At 41.2% G+C, this 21,862-nt stretch overlaps 1 protein-coding gene across 6 annotated transcripts in view; it reads left to right on the forward strand.

Annotated features, from left to right (window-relative positions):
• brd8b (bromodomain containing 8b) overlaps positions 1–21,862 on the forward strand; it is a 94,182-nt gene that overhangs the window by 62,598 nt on the left and 9,722 nt on the right. For all 6 annotated transcript variants that reach the window (XM_060915258.1, XM_060915262.1, XM_060915260.1 and 3 more), the window contains 3 exons: positions 246–338; positions 452–520; positions 7,242–7,524. In XM_060915258.1, coding sequence (XP_060771241.1) covers positions 246–338; positions 452–520; positions 7,242–7,524 — 445 coding nt within the window. The remainder of the gene's footprint in view (positions 1–245; positions 339–451; positions 521–7,241; positions 7,525–21,862) is intronic.

Genomic DNA, 21,862 nt, shown 5'->3' on the forward strand with positions numbered 1-21,862 from the left:
ACTTTTTTGAGATGTGTTGTTGTCATGAAATTTAAAATCACCTAATTTTTCTCTTTAAATGATACATTTTCTCAGTTTAAACATTTGATATGTCATCTATGTTCTATTCTGAATCAAATATGGAATTTTGAAACTTCCACATCATTGCATTCCGTTTTTATTTACAATTTGTACTTTGTCCCAACTTTTTTGGAATCGGGGTTGTATTATATTTCATCATGTTGTTTGTCCTGTCTGTTTGCCAGTTCGATGTGTAGTGAGGATCAGGAGGCTTTGCAGGCTCAGAAAATCTGGAAGAAGGCCATCATGCTGGTGTGGCGTGCAGCAGCCAATCACAGGTTATCTGTAGGATATATATATATATGCAATTTAAAATCAGTTTGTTTGTTTGTTTAATCATGAATTAGTTCCTGGCTGATGATTTGAGATTCATGTCTGTTCATATGCGCAGGTATGCGAGTGTGTTTCTGCAGCCTGTCTCAGATGACATCGCTCCTGGATACCACAGCATCGTACACAGGTATTAAAACACACAGGCATGATCTAGAGGTCGTATTTCTAAGAGTAAGCACTAAACTTTTTTTCCCCCAATCCTAATTGAAGGAAAATGAAAGCGGTGAACTTTTATTTATTGATTTTCGTTGTAGTGAAAGCGTGTGTGCTGAGCATAGACTGTAAAAATAATGGACAAAGCCTCTGTGATGTCACTCAGGGTTTCTGAAGAGCAGGTTTGAAGCTCAAATAAGGAGGCTGTGGGTGTCACCATCTTGGCAACTCCTGACTCCACGTAACTCCCAGCGAGTCCATAAATGGAGAAAGGGGCGGGGATGGTGAAGCCTGCCCACTGGAATTGCTGGGTTTCAAATCTTTAGCTGGCGGTCTGCCGAAGCTCTGTTGGCAAAGCGTTTGTACGGAGAAGCTGCATCGCTCGCATGAAAAATGCCTCACGCTTGCGTTGTTCGAATCAATCAAACCGTGAAACTGATAAAAGTTTCTTCAGGGTTCGCCATGAACTAATAAAAAAGGGTGAACGAACACAGGATTTCACAAAAAGACGTGGAGAAAGGTGGCTTTTGAACCTCTCAGTGAATCAAAGGGAGCCGAGTCGAAGCGTGCTCGAGTTTGCAGTGATCACTTGGTGAAAGGTTTGTATTTCCCTCTCAGCTACGGCCTTAGTGTTTTCCAAGTACTTTTCTTGCTGCGTGTCGTTATTTTACGCTACTTTTTTTAGTCACGAAGTGCTAAAGTCCCCAGCTGTTTCTTTGTTTCCTCCTCACAAATCCATACGCGTGAAGGTCGCGACAAAATTCTTCCCCAGCCGTACAGTTACAACGCGCCGTGATCACTTCTCTGTCTTGTTTAACTAAGATCCAGGTCTTTAAAGGGGTTTCTGATGATCTTTGTGAATGATTTAGCTGAGAGATAAGAGCCAACACAAGTGAGAATCAAGCCAACTGTTGTTTGTTTGCACTTCGTTATAAAGACACAAAAGAAAAGCTTAAAAAAAACAGACTTACACGGGCAAAAACAATACAGGATTCATTGGGCAGCGACTTGATAGCGAGGTCCTTTACCCAGCCACATACAAAAAAAAAGTTGTAAGCCTCCATACTCTTCCACGCTTTCATCTGTTTTGCGGTGTAGAAGGACGTCTGCAACACCAGATAGTTCGAGATGTCGGGGAACTCGACTGAAGGGTAGTTTTCAAGATCGTATGACAAATCCTTCTTTCCCAGACTGTCAAGTCGAGTTTATTTGTATAGCGCTTTTAACAATAAACATTGTCACAAAGCAGCTTTACAGAATTTGAACAACTTAAAACATGAGCTAATTTTATCCCTAATCTATCCCCAATGAGCAAGCATGCGGTGACGGTGGCAAGGAAAAACTCCCTCAGATGACATGAGGAAGAAACCTCGAGAGGAACCAGACTCAAAAGGGAACCCATCCTCACCTGGACAACAACAGACAACATGACTATAACATTAACAGTTTTAACATGAAGTCAGTTTCGTTGATGTTATAAACTCTTCACTGATGGAAACTTGAGTGCAAAACTGTTCATGACAACTGCAGTCCTAAAGTTAGCAAGTCAACTGAAGTCCTCAGCCATAAAAGCATTACTGTAAGAGTCCAGAGCGTCTTCCAAGTGTGACTTTCAACTGTCCATATGGGGCCGTCCTCTACAGGAGTATGACAGCATCCATACATCCCAGTTTACCAAAACACTCTGTCTGAGGACCCTCCAGATCTACTCCTTTACCTCATAAACACCATTAACAAAAGGCTTGACTAAACAGATATGTTTTCAGCCAAGACTTAAACGCTGAGACTGTGTCTGATTCCCGAACACTACTTGGAAGGCTGTTCCATAACTGTGGGGCTTTGTAAGAAAAGGCTCCGCCCCCTGATGTAGCCTTTTTTATATATATATATATATAGATATATATATAGATATATATATATATATACACACACACATATATATTCACTATATATATTGCTCGCCCCGCTGTAAGGGCTCTAATGCCGGAGTTGGGCGATTACTAACTCCACCTAGGGCATCCAGACTTTCCCCTACAGAAACTACACTGTTCTCACGCTCACTGACCTTCTCTAAAGCCTGCATACGCGCTTCTAGCACTGTAATCTTCTCCGTCAGAGAGCTAACTAATCTGCACTTATCGCAAATAAAGCTATCAATAGCGACGGAGGAAGAATGACTAAACATCCTGCACTCAGCACACTGAACAGGCTGAAAATGTGCCATGATGAAAAGATTCACGTACCTTAATCGAAGATCTGTTGATATTAAAGCAGATCCGATGTAGATGGCCTCCGCTTGTGGTCTTTACACAGGAGGAGAAAAAGAAAGTTTCTGGTCTCGGTGTTCTTCCGAAAAAAGAGAGAAAAACAAAGGAAAGTGGAAGTACAAAAAGGAAAGCGACAGTAAAATAAAAATGAAGAGGATACTGGAAAATTATTTGTAGAAAAAAGTTTTAAAAGATTAGTAATTAATGTCGGCGCAAACAACTCAGGAACCAGGAAGTATGTGTCGGATAACTAGAATTTCACCAGTAGAAAGGATCTGTGTGCTGATCTGTGTGCAGACTGTAGGGGTCGATTCCATTGCACACAACAATCTTCTGAATAGATCTAAAGCCTGCAGTGGCTTCTAGATTACGAGCGTACTCTGATAACTTATCGCTAGTTGTTTGCACTACAGCAGCCGTTTAGACCACCAGCTATTTCACTTCGGGTAAAACCGCTAAGAAAAGTCACGTGACTGAAACCCAGCAATAGTATGGTTGGAACACGCCTACTAACCTCGAAGCTAACAAGCTACTGGCTAAATTAAAAGAAGCCACTCCAGAAGATACAGACCATAACGTCAACAGTTGGTTTACAAAAATAAAAACGCCCACCGCACATGTAACCCTCCGCTAACATATTTGATCAGGGACTTTCGTCTTTTCAGTCTTAATTCTTGTTAATAAAAACAAATTAGCGGTAATATTTTCCCCTGATAGCTTAGGGTGTTTTCACACCTGGTCCCCTTTAAAGGAACCAGACTCAGTCCTCTTTAAGTGGACCAAAAAGTGGACCAACAGAAAAAGAACTCAGTTCTTTTTGTGTTCACACTGTGAATTTATTACAAAGAGGACTGGGTTCTCTTTCTGGTCCAGTTAAGCTTTGATGGGGCCTCAGTCCTCTTTCTGTTCACACCAGGTCCTCTAGAGCCCTCAGACCCCCAGTGCACGGAATTCTGGGTAATTTTCTCTTGAATCAAAATGTCTGCTGCCATGCTTGCCCTGCTGTATTCTTTGATCAAAATAGTGCGGATTAAGGAAAATAGATTTATTCCAGCGGCTGTGGTAAGTTCCAAAAGGAAGTTGGGTTTCCCTGCTACAGTCACGTGACCAACTACGGCAAACGAAGAAGGTTAAACTACAGTGAAAAAGGCGAAGTGAACCCGGTGTGCTTTTTGTTCACAATGCGCAGATTAGGCGAACTGTACCGTTGATTTTTAGCGAACCGTACTGAAACCACCTCCTGAGGTGGTCTCAGTTCGGTTCGCTTTAAAGGGGTCTGGATAGGGTTGGAGTGTTCATATATGCGCAAAAAATGCTGAGTCATCGATCTGAGTTCGGTTAGATGGCTGAAAGGGACCAAGTGTGAAAACACCCTTCGATAACTAGCATTAGCTTGGTTCATAGCTAGCTTGCTAGCGATATAGCTAGCTAGGAGTGGCTGAAGTCGATGGCCAGTCTATGATGGTCACATAGCACAGTGTATTTGATATGAAACAATTGACCAAACCCGCGATTTAGTTAAGAGGTGAATGATTAACTGTTGCTACACGAATCTTCATGTTGAATGGATATTATTTCTATTCCAAAATGTAATTTTTTTTTAGTCGCTTAAACTGTCAAATTGTCAATCTGAGCCTAATTTACTGGCGGGGAGACCCCGATAAACTTCATCGGCAGTGATTACTTCAGAAATATTGAATGGTAAATACAGTCTAATAAAGCAAATTAAAGTAAGTTAGAGGTGTAGTAAGTAGTGTGCAGAGATGGGTGTAATGCGTTACTAAGTAACGCGGTACTGTACTCACACTACAGTTGTCGGTAACGTAGTAGTGTAACGCGTTACTGTTATAAGTTTATTAATCACATTACAGTTCCTAACATAGTAGAGTAACGCGTTACTTTTATAAGTTCATTAATCACACTACAGTTCCTAATGGTGCGCACTGCCGTGGCGTTGCCAAAGTTTAAAGTGCGATGGCTGAGGGAGAACGAGCGGAGAGAAGCCGCGAAGAATTTACTGCTTGCAGAGTGTCGCGCTCGCGCTTCAGTTCTTCATGCGCCCGTTTTGGGGAATAAGACTCCCGCCGCCTCCTACAGCACTGTGGCTGAGAAGGAGTTCTTTGACTTTGACGAGGAGGAAAACACGTCTTCCTTCAGCTGTGACACAGAGTATTTGCAATCGGGGTCAGAGATGGAAGTACTTAATCGGTTTCCTCATATAAAAATATATCACTGAAATTAAACCCCCGTCTAGTGCGCCAGTCGAGAGGCTGTTCAGCCTGGGTGGTCTCGTGCTGAGGCCTTGAAGAAACAGGTTGTCAGACAACAGATTTGAAAGATTGCTCCTCATGCGCTACAATCATTGCTTTAGCGGGGAGCACCCCCAGTAAGTTAACGAAGTCTGTTTGCAAGGCTAGACCGACAATCAAACGTGTTTAATTGACTTCATCTAGGTTAAATGGTCATTGTGGTATTTAAGTTTTAAGGCATTTATGCTGTGTTTTCTTTATAGACTACCTCTTATTTAACTTTTAACAGTGTCTGCAGGCGATTTAATTTGTGCTATTTTTAGTCAGTGCTGTTTTCAAGCTAGCCTCTTATTTGTTTTAGACTTTTGAGGAGGCTTGTTTTTTTGGCATAAGCCTGTCCACAGACCCATACTGACTCTTCTTCCTCTGTACCACTTGTTCATGTTGTCATCATGACATTTAAGCCTTAATTTTTTTTATTAAAGGGCGTTAAAGAAAGGCTTGCCTTGTGTCTTACTGATTGAAATAGGAAGTGTGCCTGCACATATAGGCCTAGGGTTTTGGGTTTTTTTTCTTAACGCTGTAGCTGAGTAATGCAATGTAAGGAGTTACTGTTCATAAAGAGTAATGAAGTAATGTAATGCATTACATTTTTTTACAGTAGCGAGTAATGTGTAATTGATTACTTTTTTTAAGTAACGACCCCAACACTGGTAGTGTGTAATAGTTGTGTCTTGCATGGAAAAGCTCTGAGACGAAAATAGGCAAGGCTGCATAAATTATTTACATAATTCCATCACCTGCTATGAATTTGGATTGAGTTCTGAGGTAATGCCAGCTAGCGGCTAACAAGATGACAAAATCCAGCTGTCACTCAAATTGGCCCCGCCCCAATTATGCATAAATGTATGGCTCGATATTATTTAAACTGTTGAATTATATATAAATTCATGTACAGTTGTCATGAAGGGGGAAACTAGCTATAGAGACTAACCCCCCACCCACCCCTTTTTAATTTTTCATTTTATTTATATATATATATATATATATAATTTTTTTTTTTAAATACACCCGCTCCGACGGAGTGGGAGGTCCGTCCGTCCATATCTCTGTATTTCCATCTGTCTGAAACACCCTTTTTCCCAGCAACCACAAATCGTAGCCACCTGGTACTGAGCTTCAGCTTGGGGTTCTATACTGTATTTACCGTTTTCAGGTCTGTCGCACATCGACTTCCTTTTTACCGACTGAATGTATTTACGAAACATATAGCGTGGATTTACAAAATTTTCGTAGCACTTTTCTCAGCAACTACAAATCACAACTGCTTGATATTTGGTACTGAGCTTCAGCTTGGGGTTCTATACTGTATTTACCGTTTTCAGGTCTGTCGCACATCGACTTCCTGTTTACCGACTGAATGTATTTACGAAACATATAGCGTGGATTTGCAAAATTTTCATAGCACTTTTCTCAGCAAGTACAAATCACAACTGCTTGATATTTGGTATCGAGCTTCAGCTTGGGGTTCTATACCGTGTGTACCGTTTTCAGGTCTGTTGCACATCAACTTCCTGTTTACCGACTGAATGTATTTACAAAACATATAGGGTGGATTTTGACGCTATTTCGAGAAGCAAAATGCTATTTCAAAATGCCAGTTTACCAGGATGCTATTTGAAATCCGTGGGGAGAGACACTGCTCTTTACTTACTTGTTTCAGGGTTAATTATTTGTTGAAGTCGACATTCATTGTAAGTGTCCTATTCCTTCGCTTGCTTGCTTCCTTCGATTCTGATATAAGCGAGAATGGGGGATACTGTATGTAAGTGAGCGGTAGCTCCCAGTTGATTTTGGTTTTGGGGTTTTTTTTGTACCAGGCTATAAATATGTTGCTGTAAATTTAGACATTTTAACATGGGGGTCTATGGGAATTGACTCGCTTTTGGAGCCTGCCTCAAGTGGCCATTTGAGGAACTGCAGATTTTAGCACTTCCGCATTGGCTTCACTTTTCAGGAGCGGAGGTTGCCGCTTGGTGCTGAGCTTAAAAGAAATGTTAAGCATGTTAATGTTTTCAGGAAGTTGTGATAGGCACTAAGCGCTATAAATAGTGTCTGTAACTGTTTGACTGACAGGTGTTCAACTTTAGTCACTCAAACCTCCTGTCCCCTCGATCAGGCCCATGGACCTGTCTGCAATCAAGAAGAACATCGAGACGGGGCAGATCCGCACGACAGCCGAGTTCCAGCGAGACATCATGCTAATGTTTCAGAACGCAGTCATGTACAACAGCTCAGATCACGACGTCTACCACATGGCCCTGGAGATGCAGCGCGACGTCCTGGAGCAGATCCAGCAGTTCCTGGCCACTCAGCTCATCATGCAGACGTCCGAATCAGGCATCAGCGCCAAGAGCCTGCGCGGACGAGAGGCCAACCGTAAACAGGACCCGAACGACAAGGTGAGATGTACACACCCAACGTGCTGATTGTGGTGGAAGGAAGAGCGGTCAGAAACCCAATTTCATTTTCTCACGGGTGGAGAAACGCTCTACAAGCCTGCTCCAGTCCCTGCCAATAAGGATAGCGTTACACCCCCTAACTTACCCACAGTCTCGTATACTCAGAACCTGAGCCCAGCACACACACACGCGCGCGCCGACAGTATTTAGAGACAGAACCAGCTGCCATGCCCAGAAGGAAAAGCAACAACTTCAAACAAGATGCTAACAGACAGGTCAGTGAGATGAAACGTGTACATCCACACGGAACCGGGTTACACCTGGCAGTGTTCATAAAACATGCATCCAAAACAAGACCAGTATATTAAAATACAGTTAAATCAGATCTATCTATCTAGGCCATCCTTAAAAAAAAAATCCGTTTCCTGTCCACCGGGTGAGCAAAAAAATTTTCGGGAGGTAGGGAGGTTTTTTTTTTTATATATATATATATATGGATGGATAAGAAATCGCAATGCTGTGTTTGCTTTTTCTTTCAGTACTTTTTTATTACAAAAGCAGACACATTTAATAAAATGACAGTTTAATCAACTGAAACTTGTACAAGAACTTTAAGTTAGCATTTTAAATGCTGACTGCAACATTTGCAAAACTTTTACAAAGGTACTTAAAATGTCCGACACACGGACTTTTTGTAGTTCTAAATCGAGCGTTAGGCCTAGTTCGGATGAAATTACACTATTAAAATGATCACTGAATGATTTGTTTTTCTGAATCTTTACTATTTTGTTGTTCGCTAGAATACCATTTTGCGATTTCACACTTAAGCAAATGTTTGAAAACTCGGGATCTCCTTCCTTCATGGTGGCTGCCATTTTTCTGTGCCGCACGGCGCATGCGCAGAGCTGATTCCATTCTATATTCTGCGCGGAATGCAGGGCTTTCCACAAGTGCCGGCTGCCGGACACACAATTAAGTCCAGCCGGCTACTTTAATGACTATTATTTTTGTAGCCCACAGGCTCTAAATATTAATTTTCAATTTTAATAAAATTAAATGTTTATCTAACGGACTGACAATTATGTCAAACTGAACTGCACTCATTTAAGTTGTGATTCGCGCTGTTTGTACCGATAACCACAAACTCCCCGCCGACTTCGTTGATGAAGGGAGAGTAACTCATCCGCAGCCCCGACATGCGGTGTGTGCGCGCGCACTCGGCGGAGGCAGTAGTGTGTCGGAGGGAACAGAAGCAGAGATAACACTTATTTTGTCTCCGGTAAACCAGTCTTCTCTCGTTCAGTTCCGTGCTGGCATCAAAAGACACCGTTGGTTGTAAATGAAGCCAAACTGAGTGGTTGGAGTGTATTTTCATACACAAATGGAGAAATGTTCGCTGAGTGTGTAATTGTGTAGCCCCACTGCAGACCGTTGTCGTTGTTAATTCATAGCATGCTCAGCTGCGTGAATGTGTCATGCACCGAAAATAAGAGATTTACAAGCCAGGAACGCCTCATGATGCAATACGCAAGAAAAGAAAGAAGATTTACTGCCATTTTACTTTGTATCTGAGTAAAGTGAATAAATAAATGGTCTGTGGAAAATACATTTAATCCTGGGAACTGCGTGCACAGGAGTTTATTTTGTGTTTACTCCCCCTGGCTGGCTACTTATTTGTCATGGCTGGCTAGTATGAGCCTTAGTGGAAAGCCCTGGGAATGCGTAAATGTCAAGTTCGATTTTAGATTTACGAACCCGAAAAAAATGTCGAAAAACCGGCGTTAAAAAAAAAATTTCAACCGCACAAACGGCACTCACCCGGCCGGTGGACCGGAAACAGAACATTTTTTAATAATGGCCCTATCTAGCTATCTGTCTATCTATCCAGGGAGTCTCAAGGCACCTCCATTACTTCCATACAGGAAGTATAGAAGACTCAAACTGTTGTTGTACACAAAATGCTTAGAGATCTATTTCCACAAGTACAGAAATACCACCTCAGCCTCACAGAAAACTTCTCCGCAGTGCCTTCTGGACAGATAGCAAACTAGGTGTGAAACTTTCACTCAAATGCTCTGTGTGCTACATCCTGCACCACCGTAATTAAACCACGCCTACCTCGGTCACCGTGCTGACTGAATAAGACTATTCAAAATGCAGAGCGTCTCTGTAACCTAAAGAGTTTACACTCTGCAGTTTGAAATACCTGCGTTACCGCACCGCGCTACGACGGCTCTTAACAAGCCTGATTGTGTTTTTACAGAGAAGAAAAGAAGTTAGGGTTATTGCTGGGTTTCAGTCACGTGACTTTTCTTAGCGGTTTTACCCGAAGTGAAATAGCTGGTGGTCTAAACAAACAACTAGCGATAAGTTATCAGAGCACGCTCGTAATCTAGAAGCCACTGCTGGCTTTAGATCTATTCAGAAGATTGCTGTGTGCAATGGAATCGACCCCTACAGTCTGGGAAAGAAGGATTTGTCATACGATCTCGAAAACTACCCTTCAGTCGAGTTCCCCGACATCTCGAACTGTCTGGTGTTGCAGACGTCCTTCTACACCGCAAAACAGATGAAAGCGTGGAAGAGTATGGAGGCTTACAACTTTTTTGTATGTGGCTGGGTAAAGGACCTCGCTATCAAGTCACTGCCCAATGAATCCTGTATTGTTTTTGCCCGTGTAAGTATGTTTTTTTTTTGTTTGTTTGTTTTTTTTAAGCTTTATAACGAAGCGCAAACAAACAACAGTCGGCTTGATTCTCACTTGTGTTGGCTCTTATCTCTCAGCTAAATCATTCACAAAGATCATCAGAAACCCCTTTAAAGACCTGGATCTTAGTTAAACAAGACGGAGAAGTGATCACGGCGCATTGTAACTGTACGGCTGGGGAAGAATTCTGTCATGACCTTCACGCATATGGACTTTGTGAGGAGGAAACAAAGAAACAGCCGGGGACTTTAGCGCTTCGTGACTAAAAAAAAGTAGCGTAAAATAACGACACGTAGCAAGAAAAGTACTTGGAAAACACTAAGGCCGTAGCTGAGAGGGAAATACAAACCTTTCACCAAGTGATCACTGCAAACTCGAGCACGCTTCGACTCGGCTCCCTTCGATTTCAATCAGAGCCACCTTTCTCCACGTCTTTTTGTGAAATCCTGTGTTCGTTCACCCTTGTTTATTAGTTCACGGCGAACCCTGAAGAAACTTTTATCAGTTTCACGATTTGATCGATTCGAACAACGCACGCATGAGGCATTTTTCTTGCGAGCGATGCAGCTTCTCCGTACAAACGCTTTGTCAACTGAGCTTCGGTAGACCGCCAGCTAAAGATTTGAACAACTAATGAGGCGGATGTGACGTCACGTGAAACCCAGCAATTGAGGAGTCTGGTAAGTCTGATCACGTGTTGTGAAAAGCGCAATTTTTTTGCGGCATGAAGTGGGGTTTGTTCAGTGGCCCACACGTGTCAATCTTGGAGTGAAGTTGTAAATATTTTATATTTATATACACTCACTGGCCACTTTAATAGGAACTTGTTGTTGATTGTCAGATTGCTGTTCTTGGCTGCAGGAGTGAATCCCAATATGTTCTTCTGCTGTTACACTACCGTTCAAAAGTTTGGGGTCACTTTGAAATGTGCTTATTTTTGAAAGAAAAGCACTGTTCTTTTCAATGAAGATCACTTTAAACTAATCAGAAATCCACTCTATACATTGCTAATGTGCTAAATGACTATTCTAGCTGCAAATGTCTGGTTTTTGGTGCAATATCTCCATAGGTGTATAGAGGCCCATTTCCAGCAACTCTCACTCCAGTGTTCTAATGGTACAATGTGTTTGCTCATTGCCTCAGAAGGCTAATGGATGATTAGAAAACCCTTGTACAATCATGTTAGCACAGCTGAAAACAGTTGAGCTCTTTAGAGAAGCTATAAAACTGACCTTCCTTTGAGCAGATTGAGTTTCTGGAGCATCACATTTGTGGGGTCGATTAAATGCTCAAAATGGCCAGAAAAATGTCTTGACTATATTTTCTATTCATTTTACAACTTATGGTGGTAAATAAATAAAAGTGTGACTTTTCATGGAAAACACAAAATTGTCTGGGTGACCCCAAACTTTTGAACGGTAGTGTGTATACTGAGATGCTTTTCTGCTCACTACAGTTTTAAAGAGCTGTTATGATTTACTATATCCTTCCTGGCAGCTCGAACCAATCTGGCCATTTGGTGTTTGTTTCCACCCATAAAACTATCAGCCACTCAATTTTTCCCATTCTGATGTTTGAAGAAGTGAACATTCCTTTCCTTTCCTGAAGCTCTTGATTTGTATCTGCATGATTTTACGCATCGTGCTGCTGTCAAGGGATTGGTCGATTAGAGAACCGCATAAAACAGCAAGTGGATGGGCGTTCCTAATAAAGTCTCCGGTGAGTGTAATAATAATCTTCCTTGACCACGAGTTGGCCTAGTGGTGAGCGTGTCCACCTCTCGACCTGGAGATCATGAGTTCTACTCATGGTTGGGTCATTCCAAAGACCATCATAAAAATGCTTCCTACTGCCATCTGGTGAGATACGGCGCAATACAGATATGAGTAGGGAGTCAATCAATCTCTCACGGCTACTGGAGGACCAGTGCGACCCCCCCCCCCCCCCCCCCCCGGTAACCTCTAGCCGTGTAATAGGCAAGAGACTGAGAGCTATAGAAACAGAGATCAGCGCCGCCCAATGTGCCTTGTGGCATGGAAAGGACTTTTATTTTATTTTAAATCTTCCATCCGCTCAGGCATTTGTTTACGGATTACGGCTAATAACAGACCGTGCGACCCGTCCTCCATTTATACGCCGCCATTTCTTTTGTTTATAATTGAATGATTAGTTTATTGGTCTTAATTTATGGCTCTTTGTTGATTTTTCATGTTTTTAACAACTGGTTTTCACGAAATGTTCTCAGTGGTACTCTTAGTCCCTGAGCTGGTGAACTAGCATGAGGATGTGTTTTTGACTCCAAAGCAATGCTACAAGTCGCACTGGATAAGAGCGTCTGCTAAAAGTTGTAGAATGTAATAAAAATGAGCAGTTTAAACTTGAAGTATTCTGGATATAAAAGTGCAGTAATCTGTGCAAATTGTATGATTTGAAGTCGATCAAGTCGAGGTTTACATTAGTTAGTTTTATTATCCCCCACTGGCCGAAAGGCCCGAAGGGGGATTATGTCGTGGCGATATCCGTCCATCCCGGGAAGGGTGCTCATCTTCTGAAATCAACTCCTCTCATAATTTTTGGAGGAATTTCACGGAACTTGACGAGGCATTGTTATATGTCAGTAATACGCATCTTGCAATTTCGTTCAATTTGGTCACATTTTATCAGAGTTACAGCCCTTGATTAACAAAATTATACTTGGACAATTTCATGAGAGTGTGTTTTCCTTTTGAAATCAACTCCTCTCAATTTTTGGAGGAATTTCACGAAACCTGGTTAAAGGCCTTGTTGTATGTCTGTAGTGCGCAAGTTGTTTTGTTCAATTCAGTCGCATTTTCCCAGAGTTACAGCTCTTGATTAACAACCTTGTACTTTCACAATTTCGTGAAGGTGTGCTCGCCTTCCGACATCAACTCCTCTCACAATTTTTGGACGAATTTCTCGAAGCTTGGCAAAAGCCCTTGTTATATGACGGTAAGACGCATATTGCGATTTAATTTCGTTTGTGAAAATTTTCCCAGAGTTTTGACCCTTGATTAAATAACTTTGACAATTTCATGAGGGTGTACGCTCTTCTGAAATCAACTCCTCTCACACTTTGTGGAGGAATTTCACCAAACTTGGCAAAAGGCTTTGTTATATGACAGTTATACGCATATTGAAATTTCGTTTAATTTGGGCAAATTTTCCTAGAGTTATGCCCTTCATTATTAACAAACTTGTACTTTTGGCAATTTCATCAAGGTGTGCTTGCTTTCTGAAATCAACTTCCCTCACAATTTTTATCCCCCGCTGGCCGAAAGACCCGAAGGGGGATTATGTCGTGGCGATGTCCGTCCGTCCCGGGAAGGGTACTCGCCTTCTGAAATCAACTCCTCTCACAATTTGTGGAATAATTTCATGAAACTTGACAGGATTCTTTGTTATATGTCGGTAATACGCATATTGCAATTTCGTTCAGTTTTTAGATCTATCTGGGTATGACCTAGCAAGAGTTCGAACGGTGGCAAGATTGACCTCTATTTGACGACTTTTAATTGGGTCAGAGGTCAGGAAATATGAACTCGCACAACGTTTTGGTTGTTAATATCAATGCTCACCCACCAAATTTATGTGTTATGTAGGTTTGCCGAGGGAACGTTTGTGGTGTTGTTATCCATCCAAAGGTGATTCAAGATTCATGCAACTTTTAAACTGGGTCATAGATTTGAAAATATGAACTTGCATAACTTTTTCAGTGAATCAAACTGGATGTGACCTACAGACATTCAGGAAATTTTCCAAAAGCAACAATTACATTCTCCATCAAACTGCTCAGCCAGGGGCATCTGTGCTCCTTTGGACACGCATATAGTTTTAAATTTGATGTCCGCAACACGTTTCAGAAAAGTTGGGACAGGGGGTAACAAAAGACTGAAAAAGTTGTCATGCTTAAAAAAAAAACTAACTAATTTGGTTAATTGGTAGCAGGTCAGTAACATGATTGGGTATAAAGAGCATCCCAGAGAGGCGGAGTCTCTCAGAAGTAAAGATGGGGAGGGGTTCACCACTCTGCGAAAGACTGCGTGGGCAAACAGTGCAACAATTTAAGAATAACGTCTCTCAATGTAAAAATGCAAAGAATTTGTGGATCACATCATCTATGGTACGTAATATCATTAAAAGGTTCAGAGAATCTGGAGAAATCTCTGTATGCAAGAGACAAGGCTGAAACCTGACATTGGATGCGTGTGATCTTCAGGCCCTCAGGCGACACTGCATTAAAAGCAGACACGTGCCTGGAGTGGAAATCACTGTATGGGCTCAGGAACACTTCAGAAAACCATTGTCTGTGAAATCATTACTCCATCCACAAATGCAAGTTAAAACCAGACATAAACAACATCCAGAAACACCGCCTTCTCTGGGCCCGAGCTCTTTTACGATGGACTGAGGCGAAGTGGAAAATTGTCCCGATGTCTGATGAATCAAAAGTAGAAATTCTTTTTAGAAATCATGGACACCACGTCCTCCAGGCTAAAGAGGAGAGGGACCATCCGGCTTATCAGTGCACAGTTCAAAAGCCAGCATCTTTGATGGTATGATGGTGCATTAGTGCACATGACATGGGTAGCTTGTACATCTGGGAAGGCATCATTAATGCTGAATGATATATACACGTTTCAGAGCAATATGCTGCCATCCAGACTAAATCTTTTTCAGAGAAGGCCTCCCTTCTTTCAGCAAGACAATGCCAAACCGCTTTCTGCACATATTAAAACTGCATGGCTCCATAGTAAAAGAGTCCAGGTGTTAAACTGGCCTGCAGTCCAGTCCTGTCTCCCATTTAAAACATTTGGCACATTATGAAGCGCAAAATACGACAAAGGAGACCCCGAACTGCTGAGCAACTGAAATTGTATATCAGGCAAGAATGGGACAATATTCCTCTTTCAGAACTACAGCAATTGGTCTCCTCAGTTCCCAAACGTTTACAGAGTGTTGTTAAAAGTAGAGGTGATGCAACGCAGTGGTAAACACGCCCCTGTGGCAACTTTTTTGAAACGTGTTGCTGACATCAAATTCAAAATGAGCATATATTTTTCAAAACATAAAATTTCTCAGTTTTAACATTTGATACACTACCGTTCAAAAGTTTGGGGTCACTTTGAAATTTCCTTATTTTTGAAAGAAAAGCACTGTTCTTTTCAACGAAGCTCACTTTAAACTAATCAGAAATCCACTCTATACATTGCTAATGTGGTAAATGACTATTCTAGCTGCAAATGTCTGGTTTTTGGTGCAATATCTCCATAGGTGTATAGAGGCCCATTTCCAGCAACTCTCACTCCAGTGTTCTAATGGTACAATGTGTTTGCTCATTGCCTCAGAAGGCTAATGGATGATTAGAAAACCCTTGTACAATCATGTTAGCACAGCTGAAAACAGTTGAGCTCTTTAGAGAAGCTATAAAACTGACCTTCCTTTGAGCAGATTGAGTTTCTGGAGCATCACATTTGTGGGGTCGATTAAATGCTCAAAATGGCCAGAAAAATGTCTTGACTATATTTTCTATTCATTTTACAACTTATGGTGGGAAATAAAAGTGTGGCTTTTCATGGAAAACACTAAATTGTCTGGGTGACCCCAAACTTTTGAACGGTAGTGTATGTTGTCTTTGAGCTATTTTCAATGAAATATAGGGTTTCCATGATTTGCACATCGTCACATTTCTGTTTCTATTTACAGTTTACAGAGTGTCCCAATTTTTTTGGAATTGTGGTTGTATTTTCATCGAGAACAGTTCAGATTCCCAAAAAAAACCCTTTTTTTTTTTTTTAAATATAAAATACATTTCTAAGTACAAGAAATACGAGGACGTATACTGTATTTAGAGTATTTGAACTGTTTAATAAATCAATACTGTTTCTCACCTCTTTAAACTTGGCCTCTATACTTATAGGTGGATATACAGTTTACTGGAAAATATAGGATCCATGAGCAGCCAGGGAGCCTTCAACTCCTGACATGGAAACCTCAGTCATACACCACATGTTAATGGGTTCAAAAGTGGGGAAAAATATAATTAAACACGTATATGATTTCCTGACTGGAAAGCTTTTGGGAAATTTGGCCCTATTTTTTTTTTTTTTTTTTTAATTTAAGCCATTGTATACGGTTGTGATTTGTGTCAGTGTTGTAGTAATTGTGAAAACTGTACTCTCTCTTCAGGGTCTTCCTGTCAGCTCACACTTTATCAAACACAGTTCACTTCATGTTACTTTTTTTATTTTTACTTGCTTATATGTGTACACACACACACCGATCACTCATCAGTCCTGTCTCTTACATTCTCCTACCAAGCACTGATCTGTCTCCTTTCTCAGCTGCATCTCAAACAAAACACACATCAGTGGCTTCCCCCGTTTCAGTACGCTTTTTAACATGCCCTTGTGGAATCCCCTCTCTCGGTCTTATGTGCCACGACGCTCTACGACTTTATTAACCGAGCTGGGCTTTGGTAGATCGCTCCTTGAAGGCCCAAGAGATCAAGTCTACATTCGCAAAAACATTTCCAAGCATGTTCCGATCTGGCAGTTTCCTTTTCAAAGTAATAATAATTTTTAAAAATTTTTAATAAAGCTGTGCGTAAATAACCCAGTTTCCATTAACCTGCTAAAGGCACAAGTTAAAGTGCATATCACGGGTAAATTCAGGAGCGAGATCAGTGTAATTCGCCTATTTTATATTAAACTTTGGTCAAATATCTGTCACATTTTGCATTTTGTGCAATTTTTTTACCTTGCGCAATACCAGAAAAATTCAGTTGAAATCGAGCCATTTGAGGCGAATTGGTCCGCCTCTGAAAAAACTTGCCATTTGGATTTCCCGGGAAACACTGATTTTCGTGACGTCGCGTGCGGGACGCCTCCCTCTGAATCCTACGTCAGCGCTGGTTTGTTTACGACCTGGTGGTTTTCTGCAAATTTCTTCAACGTTATCGCGTAATTATTAAAATGGTTAACAGATGTATCGTAGGAGGGTGTAGCAACACCAATCTTGATGGGATTAGTACTCATCGCTTCCCAAAAGACCAGACAATGAGAGAGAAATGGGAGCGCTTGGTGTACACAGGCTGTGCACTGAAACCGTGCAAAGCTCGCGCAGCCTGCTGGCGCTTCCACAGGTGACGTCACGAATCTGGCTCCAGACTCCCTTGGAATTTTTCCAGACGCGTTTTGTGATTTTATTTTTTTCTGCTGTAGACAGATGGCCTTGTGCAGAATTATCCTTCTGGATGAGTGTGTAAAGGGACATACTTTCATATAAAAAAAAACACGAAATTGGTCCAGAATATGCACTTTAAAATCCCAAACTATAAAACAAGTAACGGAAACATAAATTTTGAGACAAAAAACTCTTTAAAAAAAGTTATACGAACAAACGTATGAGGTGATTTATTTATTTATTTTTTTTCCCCAGATGATTCGACAAAGCAATATTTTTATCCCCCGCTGGCCGAAAGGCCCGAAGGGGGATCATGTTGTGGCGATGTCCGTCCATCCCGGGAAGGGTACTCGCATTCTGAAATCAACTCCGCTCACAGTTTTTGGAGGAATTTCATGAAACTTGTCCGGATTCTTTGTTATATGTCGGTAATACGCATATTGCAATTTCGTTCAATTTGGTCACATTTTACCAGAGTTATGGCAGAGTTGCCAGCGGGGGATATTGTGCTCTCAGAGTGCTCTTGTACAAAATTGAAATGGAAACATTTTTCACATTTTAAGTCACATGACACAAAGAGGAACAAAACCAACGCAAAGCGTCGTGCTACATTTATCAGGTCTTCAGTATCCGTCACTATGTTTAATTGGAATCAGTATCACGAGAGAAGAAAACACAGGTTTAATCACACTTCAAGGAAATGCAGACCGTCGCTTCTATTTTGCGCAAAACTGCAGTGGAAACTGGGCTAATCATTTTGTAGGCCAAAATTAAATACAGATTTTAGCTTGATTTGGTAACGTAACACAGGTTTTCCTCTTATTTCTGTGCTCATGTTGATAAATGCCTGATGACCCTAAGCCATAACTACATCATCGCTTGTTTACCACAGTGCGTTATGGGCGATACCTGCGGTCAGCTCCACCGTATTGTTTACTTTCGCCTTTGTTAAACACTGCATTGTTGTGTCTAACCGGTTTTAACCATGCCGCCTAAAGTGAATTGCTGTGTGCCTTACTGTGTCTCCACAACAAAGAGAACATGGAATTTGAGCTTTTATCAGCTGCCAGTTGAGAAGAAGAGAAGAAAGAAATGGATGTTTAATCTGCAGTGAAACCCTTCGAACTGAATCGAAATGGGCGTGTTTGTAGCTTACATTTCTCTGGTGGGAAAAAGACAAACTTAAACTGTGACCCAGCAATATTTCCATGGTCTGCGGAATGGCCTTCAGTTATAGAAGATTATAACAATCGACACTGTTCATCATCTGAAACTAGCGATATTCCAAAACCTGTACAACAAAGAAGCGTTCTTCGGCCTTTGCCTCTCAATGTGCCGAAGCACTCGGCAGCCGAACGAGTCTGTCGGACCAATAAAACTCCCAAACCACCAAGGGTTCTCTTTCGGGTATGGATAACGTTCAGTATACCTCACGAGTGGCGTTTATTAATGCGTCACCATCTGGGTCACATACGCATCGACTTGATCCACTGTTTCTTAAGTCCTTCACCCTGTAAAACACACAAGTTCAATCCGTATTCAACAAATAAATTCAGATTAGACTTACAAATTAGTTTATTTCTTAAGATTTGACTAGATGTAGCAAAATGTTTCAAAGTTAGGAATTAAATTATTTCAGAGAGGCGACATACAATTCCCGATATTCAGATAGATTTGTTTTCGTCAGTGCAATATACGTCCTCAGAAATAAGACATTCTGAGATTTGATGCCGTTGTTGTACAGTGCGGTAGACTCGGTCTAGACTCTTTACCGTCTCACCAAGCTTAATTTAGATTCTGATTTTCCTGCCGTAAACCCTCGACATGTTCTCCACCTCTTTAAATCACCAATTTCATTGTCTTTCACGACACAGCACAATAAAATCGCTCCTCTCACGTAAAATTAAAGGGGAACTGAAGGTAATTTTTTTTTCTAAATCAAAATTCTATTTCCCTCATTTTATTAAATTTCGGAATGCATTTTTGATCGCTATTTTGTCGCTGCTATGGCAAGTTATGAGTGTTTGAAATACGCTCTGTAATATATCAGTCCATATGTCAAAGCAACAGCCGTAAACGAGATTTGTTGAGACCTGTGCGAGACATCGTAGGACGGAAGTAAAACGTACAGCGGAAATCAAAAAGTGACCAACCCTGTGTCTGAAATCGCTCACTCGTTCACTACTCTCTATATAGGGAATTACTATATAGAGGACTATAGAGTGAGCTCATTGGTAAAATGAAAAAAAAAAAAAAAACGCTTTTGGACACTACTCCATCGCGCCGGTATTTACGTAATTACTGTCACACAATTAAAACGTGCCAGATCAGTCAGCTGGTGGGTTTTCAAAATAATAAATACATGCTGTATTTTTGTGATAAATCCATATTATACTGAGCGTATTTCCCACATTAATCAATACAAAGTACCTGCAGCTTTCAGTTCTTTTAAATCAAGGCTGAATCCTTTCTTCTTTGCCGCTGCCTTTTATTAAATCAAATTTGAGATTTTTAATTTGATTTCTTTCAGCGCGACCACAATGCATGATGGGATATATTGCTTTGGTTAGTGACCATCGCTGTACACTACTTTTCGTGATGCATTGTGGGATACTTTTGAGTGCACTATATAGGGTGTAAATAATCCTCACTAAGGTTTCAGACAGCACGACAAAATGGCGTCCTCACTATATAGTGAGTAGGGAGCGATTTCGGACACAGGGCAACATCTGCCAACGTTGTCAAAAGACATGCGCCCTCTTCGGAACGCTGACGTGATCAAGCCGGAAGTTTTGATAGCAATCAGGAAAGTTTGAAAAAAGTAGGCAGTAATCGTCATTTAAACTCGTTTTTGTGCAATATTTCGTTTGGAAAAGAGTTTTCAAAATGGCGGCGCTGAAACTTCACGTTTCGAAGTCTCGCACAAGTCTCATGAAGATCACGCGGATAAGCGACGCCTGCCGCGGACCAAACGAACTAAATTCAACACGGCTAAAAACCGAACAGGCCGATAAGTATAATATTTAATTGCAATTAGTTGCCAATACGAGTCACGATATAAGGTTACTAAAACCGAAAACGTAATTGAATAACACGTTAATTAAGAAATAAAGCAAGTTTAAAAATGACTTCAGTTCTCCTTTAATCTAACATCCGTTGTATCATTCAACTACTGACCCCGGCTATCCCCCCACAATGCATTGCGGTAAACAAGTGATGGCGTTATGCTTGAGGGCTAATAGCACAGCTGATTTGCATTTGCCGACGCCCACAAAACTCCATAAAAGGCAAAAAGCTCACAGCGACCTGAAAACAACTGAGAACTGCATCCGGGACGTAACTCAGGCACAGACACACGGGTGCCGTTACTTTCATCCTCGTTGAATGGCTTGACTTGGCTTTCTTTGGGATTGGTTTCTAATCAGTTGACTGATTTTTCATGAAATTTGTGCCTGCAGTTGAAATACGTCCGTGTACAATAGCGAGTCTCTGAATTTACAAAAACTCCGAGCTCCCGTAGGATACGGATTTTTTTTTTCCTGAACTAACTAGATTTTCATGAATAGTTCTATGATAATTTCTTGTGTAAATGCTCCTGTGAACAATTTTCGAATAAATAAATTCGTATCCGGTTCGATAACCGAGGTTTGAGTGTAAAGCTGTCTGTATATCGAAACAGGAGCGATAAAATTGGACGCGTTTAAAAAATATATCGTCATCACGCAGCTGCTCCCGAGTTCTCGTTTGTCTCATTGATAAAATGTCAGTGTAAAGAAAGTAGACTGTGCGTGTATGTTCGTGGGTCCCTGCTGAAAAATCCACTCGGCGCGACGCCTTCCTCCGCAGAGCCGTGCGGGATGGGGTGTTGACAAGGGCGTGACAGAAAGCACACTGAAACACACCGTTTTTCTCTTTCGCTTTCATTTCCATCCCGCCCTTCACTGAGCCTGTGTGTGTGTGTGTGTGTGTGTGTGTGTGTTTAAACATCCTGCTGTGCTTTCTCGTGGTGTTGATGACTTCCCAGCTTTCAGCCAAAGTCCACGAAAGTTAACACAATCACATTTTCATTTCCATCTTCACCAGAATCTGTAATCTTCCATTCGACACGTTTACACTGAGGTCCTGGAGTCTTTTGAGTTGAATAAGAGCCATCCACTTCCTGTTCTCGACTGCATTAAACATGACTGTTAATTAAAGACCAACTCCAGTGAATTTCATGAAAAACTGGCACAAATGGTTCATGTATTCCTTTATTCCCTGGAATATCTGATACAGATCCACTCATCAATCCTTCACTAATGCGAAATCACTGAAAATCATTAAAAGAGAAAGAGGTCAGGAAGGTTTCTAAGTTTCTGACCAGGTGATAAATGAGAAACCAGAGCTAACAGCGGGGATTCACGTGCTCAAAAACTACTAATTATTCTA

The sequence above is a fragment of the Neoarius graeffei genome, chromosome 2 (assembly GCF_027579695.1).
Source record: "Neoarius graeffei isolate fNeoGra1 chromosome 2, fNeoGra1.pri, whole genome shotgun sequence".
Classification (NCBI taxonomy): Eukaryota; Metazoa; Chordata; class Actinopteri; order Siluriformes; family Ariidae; genus Neoarius; species Neoarius graeffei.